General features: G+C 51.0%; 1 protein-coding gene across 1 annotated transcript in view; it reads left to right on the top strand.

The window, feature by feature from the left end:
- Positions 1–586: 586 nt before the first annotated feature.
- Positions 587–12,085, top strand: part of LOC147100114 (RNA polymerase II elongation factor ELL) — a 197,150-nt gene continuing 185,651 nt past the window's right edge. The window contains exon 1 of the mRNA XM_085968965.1: positions 587–721. Within this exon, the coding sequence (XP_085825091.1) occupies positions 587–721 (135 nt within the window). The remainder of the gene's footprint in view (positions 722–12,085) is intronic.

Below are 12,085 nucleotides of genomic sequence, written 5' to 3'. Positions count from 1 at the left end.
AGGCCACTGCAGAACCTAACCCCAGCAACGTGCTAAAACCTTTGGAGGAGTTAAACGTTCTCACATATAATTCCTGACTGATAAATGGCAAATAAATTAGCACACAGCCCTGAAGCTTCTTTCTTGGGACCACCCACACAACATGATGCTGTGTCTGAGTTAAGCTGCCAGGTGTTGGAGCCTGGTGTCTCTCTCAGCTGTTTTGAGATTGATAGGGAGCAAGGAACCTTGGATAGTTCTGACAGATGTCTTGTTTTTGGGTATGGACATGCTTGGCATTGCCATGCTCCAAAGTTTGCCACTAATAAATGGCCCCAGTGCTCAGCGTTGGTAGTGATCGTGCACCCTGCACTTTGAGCCAGGCCCGGCTTACGCTCCCGCTCACTCAGCAGTCCATAGCTTGGCTGTTCTGGTGGGCAGGCCCTGATCTACTGGAGCAGCCAGTGACTTAGCATCTCCAGCACATCTCACAGACTAATTGGGGGGTGAAATTCGTCTTGGCCGGGAGTGCAATGCGGGCGAGAGCGAGTTGGCAGCTTTCATCTTCCAGTGCAATACAAGGCATTGTGGAGCATTGAACTTGCACATGCATGAAGCCCAGGAAGCATCGAGAAGGAAGATGGAGGTAAATACAGGTGGCTGCAAGAGCAAGAACAAGAATTTGCATTTATATAGCAGCTTTAACGTAGAGCGCGGGCAGGACTATACAAAGGAAAAGTTGGTACGAGCCGGGTGTAAAACAGACGGGGTGTAAAACGGACGGGGTGTAAATCGGGCGGGGGTGTAAATCGGGCCGGGGTGTAAATGGGGCCGGGGTGTAAATCGGGCCGGGGTGTAAATCGGGCCGGGTGTAAATGGGGCCGGGTGTAAATCGGCCGGGTGTAAATCGGGCCGGGTGTAAATCGGGCCGGGTGTAAATCGGGTGGCCGATCCGATCACGTCAGTTTTCCGCCGAATGGATTAGGATAAAATTACCCACATGACTTCTAGATAGAGATAGAAAGTTAAAAAAAAATCTAATAGCAACAGCAGAGCTTGAGATTTCAGTGGATTGTTTGCATGTTACTTATAATAACAGCTCATTAATAGCATTGGTTGGATGTTTTACGCATGTATTGCGTGTGTTCATGGACAGCCCTTGTTAATACATGGTCGGAGTGACTCCACGTTATGCAGAAACAAAGGCCGTGATTTTGCCAGCGCTCTTTGGCAGGCGATTGTTGGTGGGTAAGCTGTGGAATTTAAAATGATCGAGAGCGAGTCAGGATCCCGCTGTCAAAACGCGCACACCTGCATTTCCCAATGTCGGGTCTGTCAGCGCTGAGCAGACCCGACAGGCAGTGGCGGGGGACCCAATTCAAATCATTAGTGAATTGTTTACATCAACTTCACTGCTTTTTGAGGGAATTAAAGGCTGACCTACTGTACAGCCGGCAGACGCTCCTAGACATCGGGGCCGACTGTGTGAAGCTTAAATTCGGCGACATCGATCTGCCTCCCGACATCGCCCGACCCCCGGGACCAGCGTGGCGTCCTTCCCCAGCCAGAAGTCAGCGCAGACCGCGCAGGGAACGCAAGCAGAAGCGGGGTAAGAGAGCAGGGATCCAAAACAGGCTGAAGAGGGCCCCACACAAACTCTCACTCTCAAGTATTTTCCTGGTCAACGTCAGGTCACTGGAGAACAAAATGGATGAGATCAAACTGGATCTCACCACACAGAAAAGGACAAAGGAATGCTGCGCCATGATCTTCACAGAAACCTGGCTGAACAATGGCATCCCTGACACCACCATACAACTAGAAGGGCGCACGGTCTTCCGCGCCGACAGAACTGCAGACTCCGGTAAGAGCAAGGGAGGCGGTTTGTGCATTTACACCAACAATGCCTGGTGCACCAACAGTGATATAATTGATAGATCCTGCTCGGCTGATTTGGAATTCCTCATGGTAAGGTGCAGACCCTTCTACCTGCCTCGGGAATTCACGAATGTTATCATCACTGCGGTCTACATCCCACCACACGCTAATGCCAAACTAGCACTGAAGGACCTCTACAGGGCCATCAGCGAACAACAAACTGCGCACCCAGACGGAGCTTTTATCGTTGCGGGGGACTTCAATCACACAAACCTAAAAACTGTACTACCGAAATTCCACCAGAATGTCTCCTGCCCCACAAGAGGGGAGAACACACTGGATCAAGTCTACACGAGCATTGTAGACGCTTACAAGGCCATTCCCTGCCCCCACCTTGGGAAGTCTGACCACCTCTCCCTGTTTCTAGCCCCGGCATACAAACCGCTCATCAAAAGAGAGAGAACATCAATGAGAGCAGTGAAAGTATGGCCAGAGGGGGCAGTATCGGAGCTTCAGGATTGCTTCGAACGCACTGATTGGGGCATGTTTGCCCACAATGACATCGAGGAATACGCATCCACAGTGCTATTCTACATCAACAGCTGCGTCGAGGTCGTCACGACCCACAAAAATATCAGGTCATACCCCAACCAGAAACCCTGGATGAACGGAGAGGTCCGCTCACTGTTGAAAGCACGCGACGCAGCATTTAAATCTGGCGACGCGGCGGCTTACAGAGCAGCTAGGACCAACCTAAAAAAGGGTATCAGGACTGCCAAATGGAAACAGACACTGCAGATAGAGGATCACTTCCGCAACAACTCGGACCCCCGGCGCATGTGGCAAGGCATCCAGGCCATCACTGACTACAAGGGCAAAAACACCAGTCCCCCGGTCAGCGACGCCTCCCTTCCGGAGGAGCTTAACAACTTCTACGCTCGCTTCGACAGGGACAACAAGGAGCCAGCTACCAAAGCCTTGCCACCCCCGGAAGACCAGGTGCTCACTCTGTCGACCTCCGACGTAAGGGGCGCTCTACGCAGAGTGAACACACGAAAGGCTACTGGACCGGATAGCATCCCTGGACGGGTACTCAAGGAATGTGCTGATCAGCTGCCTGATGTCTTCACCGCCATCTTCAACCTGTCATTGGCCCAGGCAGTAGTCCCTACATGCTTCAAGACCGCCACCATCATTCCTGTGCCTAAACAAGTGGCTGTGACGTGTCTGAACGACTATCGACCTGTCGCACTCACACCCATCATAATGAAGTGTTTCGAGAGACTGGTCTTAGCCCACATCAAAGCCAATGTTCCTGCCTCCCTTGACCAACACCAGTTTGCCTATTGGGCAAACAGATCAACGGAGGATGCAATCACAACTGCTCTACACTCGGCACTGAATCACCTAGATGGTAAGGAGACCTACATCAGAATGTTGTTTATAGACTACAGCTCAGCATTCAACACTATCGTCCCCAACAAGCTGGCCACCAAACTCCAAACTCTTGGCCTGAACACTTCCCTCTGCAACTGGACCCTGGACTTCCTAACAAACAGACCCCAGTCTGTCAAATTAGGTAACCACACCTCCCCCCCCCTGACCCTGAACACGGGGGCCCCACAAGGATGTGTGCTGAGCCCCCTCCTCTACTCCCTCTTCACCCACGACTGTGTGGCTGTTAATGGTTCCAACACCATCATCAAGTTTGCAGATGACACCACGGTAGTAGGCCAGATCACCAACAACGATGAGTCAGCCTACAGGGAGGAGGTCCAGCATCTCGTGAAGTGGTGCGCCGACAACAACCTGGCCCTTAACACCAAGAAAACAAAGGAAATAATCGTGGACTTCAGGAAGTCCAAAGGCGGAAGTCACACCCCCATCCACATCAATGGGGCGGAGGTGGAAAGGGTGGCCAGCTTTAAGTTCCTCGGAGTCCACATCACGGAAGACCTCTCCTGGTCCCTCAACACCTCCTCTCTGGTGAAGAAGGCCCAGCCGCGCCTATATTTCTTGAGGAGGCTGAAGGGATGTAATCTGTCACCCCTGATCCTCTCTAACTTCTACCGCTGCACTATAGAGAGTATCCTGACAAACTGTATCACGGTATGGTACGGCAGCTGTAGCTCCCATGACCGGAAAGCCCTGCAGCGGGTAGTCAAAACTGCCCAACGCATTACCGGCACCCGGCTACCGACCATAGAACATATATATCAGAAACGCTGCCTACGGAGGGCACGGTCCATCATCAAAGACCCTACCCACCCCAGCCACAGTCTGTTCGCCCTCCTACCATCTGGAAGACGCTACAGATGCATTCGCACCCGTACGACCAGATTTAGGAACAGCTTCTTTCCCAGGGCTGTCATCCTACTGAACTCCACAAATAAACACTAAAGCCTGCACATCTGCCAATGCACTTTATTATGGTCATATTTATGCTAATATATATGTACAAATGTATGTTGAAATGTTTAAGTGTCCTAATCCAAATTGTACACTCTTGGGAGCTGCAAGCCTACATTTCGTTGTACTGCACTTGTGCACTAACAATGACAATAAAAGTTGATTTGATTTGATTTTGATTTGATTTGATTTTTCCCAGCTTTTTGAATTTGACAGGTCTCCCACGAGTTTCCCGCTATGCCTGGACCTCGTCTGTGAAGCTGAGGTGGGAGGTCATTGGCAATTGAATCAGCTGATGAGTTGACAGCTTCAAATGTCAACTCAAAGTTCCCAGCTGATTCAGATATCTTCCCTTAAGCAGTAACATCTCTAAACTGCATTTCCACTACAGATTCAGGATGCTGCAAGTCTTTACACAAGTCTCCATCCAGTCTGACCTCATTACCTCTCGCACCATTGACAGATCGCTTCTGTCATCTCTACTTCACTTGCCATCTATTCCATAAGCATGGGTGCACTTTATACTCTCTCGCCTTGGTCCTCAGAATCTGACCACGATCAGCCACAACACCAGCATCACCAGGCACACCAGCAGCCACACCAACCTTCTCCGCAAACAACTGATGCTGCACAGGACACAGGGCATCAGCACCTGACCACATTGCTGCCTGGGATGTAAGGGATGGCCTCACCATGGCCAGATTTATTTCACTTGACGTTGCATACCCTGGCTGCCACATGATGCGCCAGGTTGGCACCACCCCACACCAACAATATAAAGCATCCCATCCAAGCCATTCCTTTCACACTCACCACCATTGTGGGGGGTTCCATTATGTCTCACCATTCACTGCAACTCACTAAGCCACTTCCAAAGGTGCACACAAATCTGTCCAAGAACGCAAATTGTTGAAAATAAAGATTTCAATGTTTCACAGCACATTGACAGAAACTTCACACGAACATTGGCTAAAACACACAAGTGCCTACTCTTATGTGTTGTTAGTTGGTATGATTGGACTAGGATGAGGGTGAGTGTGAGGGCTGGCTAGTGAGATGGAGATGTGATAACGTAGATAGAGAGGGATGGGCGGAGGTACAAGGTAAGTTGGTGTGAGTAAGAATGTGTAGGAGTAGGGTAGGGAAGACAGAGTGATGGGGATGTGAAGAGTGGCACAGCAGGATGAGGTTGAGTGTGGCTTAGCAGTAATGTTTCGTGATCTACTGAGATCATTGAAAGGTTTGCACCACTGCACCCAGGTCCTCCTGACGACATCCCCGCTTGTGCCCTCCTCTGCAATGTGCAACCAGGCTGCGTTGGTCTCCTGGGGAGGTCTCTTCCGCCTTTGGAAGGGAAGAGGACTTCCCTGTGTGCTGTGACTCTCTCCATAAGCATATGCAGGGAGTCATGGGAGAACCTGGGTGCAGCCGTGCACCTCAGTGCAGTGCTTGTCAGTGTTTGCAGCACTTCAATGCTGTAGAACACTGACAGCAAAACTGTCAAAATAAAGTTGCGCATGGTCCCTTTAAGGAAACCGGCTGATGACGCGTCATCAAATGACGTCACCAGACCTGCTTCCGTCAATTGGCTGGGAAACGTGCAGGGTGGTCTTAACAAGCCCAATCAGGGGAAAGTCATGTTGGAGGCCGGGATGGAGCCAGGAGTGGGGCCGAGACCCACCATCGACATCGCCCACCTCAAACCCACCTTGGACGGGAAAATCATGGCCATAGAATCTTACAGCACAGAAGGAGGTCATCGTAACTGCTGGTCTTTGATAGAGCTCTCCAATTAGTCCCAGGCCCCCTGCTCTTTTCCCATAGCCCTACAAATGTGTACTTTTGAAAGTTACTTTCTGCTTGCACCCCACTTTCAGGCAGTGCATTCCAGATCATAGCCACACGCTGCGTATAAATAAATCTCCTCATTTCGCCTCTGGCTCATTTGCTAATTATCTTAAATCGGTGTCCTCTGATTACCAACTCTCCTGCCAGTAGAAACAGTTTCTCCTTATTGAATCTATCAAAACCTTTCAGAATTTTGAACACCTCTATTAAATCTCCCATTGACCTTCTCTAGACAGCAGTAACTGTTGCTATTAAATTAATCTGATTAGATTCTGGCACATTTGTGTTGTGAGGTTTTTTTTTTTAGGAACAAGGGCAGTAGCTGTTTGGGAACACCGTCATCTCCAAGTTCCTTCCCAAATCACAAACCATCCCGACTTGGACATATATCGCTGGGTCAAAATCCTGGAACTTCCTACTGAATGGCACCATGGGAGCACTTACACCGCACAGACGGCAGCAGTTCAAGAAGAAGGCCTACCAACACCTTCTCAGACGTTGCTAGGGATGGGCAATAAATGCCGGCCTTGCCAGTGACGCCTACATCCCGAGAATGAATATTAAAAATAAACTGTGCTTGGGATAGATGAGATTTCTCTGTTGCTGTTTTCAAAAAAGGAAGTGCAGCCACGGAGTCGGTGCCTGCAGCAGCTGAGGAAGCTTGTGTCGTCGGTGCTTCTGAGAGTTCAACACATCCCCCAGGAAGTCAACAAGGATGGGAGTGACATTGATGCAGCAACTGATGGCAGGGCTAAGTATGGAAAATGGAATTGTCCAGAGGGTGTATCACTCAGACAGCTCACTGCCTCATCGAGCTTGTTGAGCTGGTAACATGATGTTTTGACATGCTTGCTGCTGTAGATCTTGAAGTAACTGGCTGTGGCATGTTACCAATTAAAACTGAGAGTGGAATGTAACAAACACTAAGCTCTTCAGCAGCCATTATACAATTTTCTTCCACACAAGCTCCCTGGGTGTTGGTGAGCTGGCGGGCGTTATAGGAATGAAGCCATTTGGTGAATTCATGGAATCATAGAATAGTGCAGGAAGATGGTTGTGGTGATTGAAGGTCAATCATCACAGCCCCTGGACATCAGGGCAGTGTCCTAGGCCCAACCATCTTCAGCTGCTTCATCAATGACCTTCCCTCCAACATAAGGTCAGAAATGGGGATGTACGCTCATGACTGCACAGTGTTCAGTGCCATTCACAACTCCTCAGATAATGAAGCAGTCCATGCCCGCATGCAACAAGACCTGGGCGACGTTCAGGCTTGGGCTGATAAGTGGCAGGTAACATTCACGCCACACAAGTGCCAGGCAATGACAATCTCCAACAGGCAAGAGTCTAACCACCTCCCCTTGACATTCAATGGCATTACCATCGCCGAAGCCCCCACCATCAACATCCTAGTGGTCACCATTGACCAGAAACTCAACTGGACCAGCCACATAAATACTGTGGCAACAAGAGCAGGTCAGAGGCTAGGTATTCTGCAGCGAGTGCCTCACCTCCTAACTCCCCAAAGCCTTTCTACCATCTACAAGGCACAAATAAGGAGTGTGATGGAATACTCTCCACTTGCCTGGATGAGTGCAGCTCCAACAACACTCAAGAAGCTCAACACCATCCAGGACAAAGCAGCCCGCTTGATTGGCACCCCATCTACCACCTTAAACATTCACTCCCTCCACCACCGGCGTACCGTGGCTGTAGTGTGTACCATCTACAAGATGCAATGCAGCAACTCTCCAAGGCTTCTTCGACAGCACCTCCCAAACCCGCGGCCTCTTCCACCTAGAAGGACAAGAGCAGCAGATGCATGGGAACATCACCACCTCCAAATTCCCCTCCAAGTCACACACCATCCTGACTTGGAAGTGTATCGCCGATCCTTCATCGTCGCTGGGTCAAAATCCTGGAAAGCCCTACCCAACAGCACTGTGGGAGTACCTTCACCACACAGACTGCAGTGGTTCAAGAAAGCGGATCACCACCACCTTCTCAAGGGCAATTAGGGAAGGGCAATAAATGCTGGCCTTGCCAGCAAAGCCCACATCCCATAAATGAATTTTTAAAAAGCACAGAAGGAGGCCATTCGACCCATTGGCCTCAATTTTCATTGAGCCGTGGAGGCGGGCTTGGAGGCGTGCGTGGGTTAAAATCGCAAAAACTGGTGGGCGGGAATCCCCCGCCTGGTTCCCGACTCCGAGCAATTTTAACTCAGTCGTGTCTGATGGTCCCAACTCCGTCCCGCATCCAACAGGCGGGACTGGTCGTTAAGGCCCTTAACAACCACTAAATGGCCTCTATAATCCTATTTTGAAAGGCCCTTGCAAATTTAACCCTTTCCCCATGTGAAACACGCCTGGTGGGAAACACGAATGTGAAACCTGGCGGCAGCACTATTGGATTGCTGACTATCAACTGCAGGTCAACCATTAAAGAGGAGATTTGATCAACCATGATTTGCAGGTGGCACGACTTAGTGGTCTCAGGTCTGGGGCAACTTTTAGAAGACTTAACCACACCTGTGGAAGGTTGGAGCCTCACACCCATCTCCAGTGTGACCTCCTGGGAAACCCCTCTCACCACCTTCACTCAGCGCTTCCTCAACTGAGGCATATACCAGAAGCATGGGAGCCATTTATTTCCTTCCCATCTGGGCATTAGAGGAGCTCGAGCACCAGTCGCTGCAGCAGCAGAACCAGGAACAACAGCAGCACCAGCAACAGCAGCAGGAGCGCCAGGCTGCTGCTCATCCACCTGAAGCTGCACAGGCCAGAAGGGGCCAGCGCCTGGAAGCCCGTCGGCGCAGGAGATACCCCCCAAACAGGGTCCACAGTCGCAGTGTCAGCTACCTCAACATGTCTGAGCAGCAGTGCCAAAGGTGGCTCCAACTTTCATGAGAGGTAGTGACTGACTTCTGCGCAATGCTACAGCAAGACCTTCAGCCCAGGTGGACAAGCATTACCAGTGGCCATCAAAGTCACCACCACACTCAACTTTTTTGCCTCAGGCTCATTCCAGGGATCATCAGCAGACATCAGCGGCATCTCCCAGGCGGCCGCACACACTTGCATCACGCAGGTAACCGATGCCCTCTTTGCGCTCGCGCACAATCACATCCATTTCACCAAGGATCGAGTAAGTGTCACGGCGCGAGCGGTTGGATTAGCTAATCTGGCAGGCTTTCCGAGGGTGCAGGGCGTCTTTGACTGCACACATGTGGCCCTTAGGGCACCCCATCGCAATCCAGGTATTTTTGTCAACCGCAAGGGCTTCCACTCTCTCAACGTTCAGCTGGTGTATGACCACAAGAAGAAAATTTTGCATGTTTGTGCCATGTACCCTGGCAGTTGCCATGACTCCTTCATACTGCGCCAGTCTAGTGTGCCTCCGCTATTCAGTCCACCAGACCAACTTAACGGATGGCTACTTGGAGACAAGGGCTATCCCCTGAGGATGTGGCTAATGACGCCGTTGAGGAGGCCAGCCAACGAAGTTGAGGAGCGCTACAACTCCAGCCACATTCCCACCAGATCCATTATTGAGCAAACCATCAGTTTGCTGAAGATGCACTTCAGATGCCTGGATACATCAGGTGGAGCCCTACAGCACTTAGCAGCCAGGGTCTCCAGAATCGTCGTGGTTTGCTGTGCACTTCACAACATGGCACAGCGTCATGGCTTGCAGATTCCCGAGGACCAAGTGGCTCCTCACATATCCTTCTCAGATGAGGAGGAGGAGGAGGAGTGTGAAAACGAACATCCTGCAGAGGCCCATCAACCAGCGGCAGCATTGCGCGAGAACATTGCTGCCCGGGATGCAAGGAACGCACTCATCCTGGCCAGATTTGGTTACTCTAGTCAATCAAACACTTTTGCCTCACTGCTTCTTACCAGAGCTTTGACAAGAACCAGAGGATTCCTAGCACTCTGACCACCATACTGACAGTTGCAAGTATTCCTAAGGCCTCAATGTGGAAGTCCCAATAGCGAAATGACAGACGCCACAACTGCAACATTTGCCATCAGAATTTTTATGTTCAATAACGACATGATGGCATTTTTACAATAAACACAAAATTGCACCCAAGTGACTACCCTTGTGACTGTTTGTGCAGAATTTTCCTCTTACGCGTGCTCCTACGTGGTGCCTCCCCTGTGGCTTCAGCAGATGTGGAGGCCCCTTGCTCACTTTCCTGCTGCTCCTGTCTCAACATCTTTGGCGGGCATCCTCTGGGGTTGCGAGCCTGTGAGGGCTAGTCAACTGTCTGCTGCTCCTGCGGCTGTGCAGGGGTTGAGACGTCTATCTCACTTGGGTATGGACTCCGATGGGGCTCTGACCGATGGCTCTGCAGCGGCATGGAAGTGGGAGCGCTTGGAGAGGAGCCCCCACTTCCTTGAGGTCTGCCACGAACCTCCCTCTCATGGGTCAGGTCCCCCTCAGCGCCTGCAAGTGGCTGGAGAGCACCTTGCTGCACATCAGGGGGGCCATGGGGACCCGTATCTGCAATGGCAGTCCTACTCAGAAGGACTTCCAATGAAGATCTGGTTTCTCTGTTCAATAGATGCCCATCGCTCCTCAAGAGATGTCATTCTATTCTGAACAATGACCATGTTTTCCATACCCTGGCAACTAAGCTCCTCCATGGCCATAGCCATCCTCTCCTCTATGGTAGCCAGCCTTACCATGGAGGTAGCAATCCTTTCCACGGAGGTAGCCATCCTTTCTGTGGTGATGCGTTCATCCACCAATGGCTCCACAAAGGCTCTGCTCGTGTTCGCTATGGACTCCTCCATTCGCTCCACAGCGACCCTAGAGACAAAACCTGCCAGAGACTCCTGCATCTGTGCCTGGAGTTCCATCACCTCTGATCGTATGGATGGACCCAGAGGCAGAGGGTCGACATGCTGCTGAGCCGAGCTGGCAGAGTCCTGCGCCCTCTGACTAGGACTCTCCACTGCTGTCCCTGTCTCCACAATCTGCTGATGCTCACTTGTGAGCTGTGATACACCAGGTGACAACACTACTCTATGTCCCGAAGGTCCCACCGAGGTGTGAGTGTCTGAGTTGGTGCTGTGTGCGCTGAATTCTGCTGACGCTGCGCCCTCAGAGGTTGCAGCTTCCTCTGAGGAGTCTGGCTGCTCAGCCTCTTCTTCCTGGCTAGGAGGGACGGATGCTTGCGATGGCCCTGTGGGGGAGTAAAGGAAAGAGTCAGAGATGTGATGCAAAGGCTACATGCACATAGCTTTTTGCAGATGCTCACAAGCCCACCTGTTACAGCTTCATAATCATTATCAGCGACTCATGCAATGTCAAAGAGAGAGATGGGAAACTTTTCTGTCACCAGCTTGCTGTGTTACACCCGTCTGTCCGTCCCCCACGCGCGAATCATCCTCTATTCCCATAACTTCCAGGACGGCCTCCTCCCAGGGGGCAGGGGGTCAGGTGGGCTATTGAGGCTGTCCCTCCTCCTGTCCTGGCTCACTCTCTTTTGTTGTGAGCTCTCTTTTTCTGCAATGAGGGAGACAAGTGGAGGTTGAGTGAGAATGAAGGAGTGAGTGTAGAGGTTGCATAGCATAGATACTTAGAAGTAGACAAAGATGGAGTGAGGTTGCAAGACCAAGGGCCCTCCCTGTGTGTTGTCAGTTGTGTTCAAGCATCAGAGTGATAGGGAGTGTGAGGGCTGCATGGTCGAATAGTTATGTGAATGTGAACATAGAGAGAGAGGGAATGGGTAAGGGTGCATGGATGTCAGTGTCAAGTGGGATGTGGAGGAAGAGATTGCTAAAGCTGAGTGCTGGTGAGGAAAGGCAATGGGGATCAGATTGAGGGTGATGGGAAATTCATACTCACTTTTCCAGTACGCTGAAGGTCATGAAATCTTTTCCTGCACTGTATCCAGGTTCTGCGGGTGACTCCCAAGGAGTTGACCTCGGCCACCTGCATCCACACTGCCTTGGTC

The sequence above is a fragment of the Somniosus microcephalus genome, chromosome 27 (genome assembly GCF_052327205.1).
Source record: "Somniosus microcephalus isolate GS21.2 chromosome 27, FLI_Smic_1.0, whole genome shotgun sequence".
Classification (NCBI taxonomy): domain Eukaryota; kingdom Metazoa; phylum Chordata; class Chondrichthyes; order Squaliformes; family Somniosidae; genus Somniosus; species Somniosus microcephalus.
This window is presented reverse-complemented; position numbering and strand designations above follow the sequence as displayed.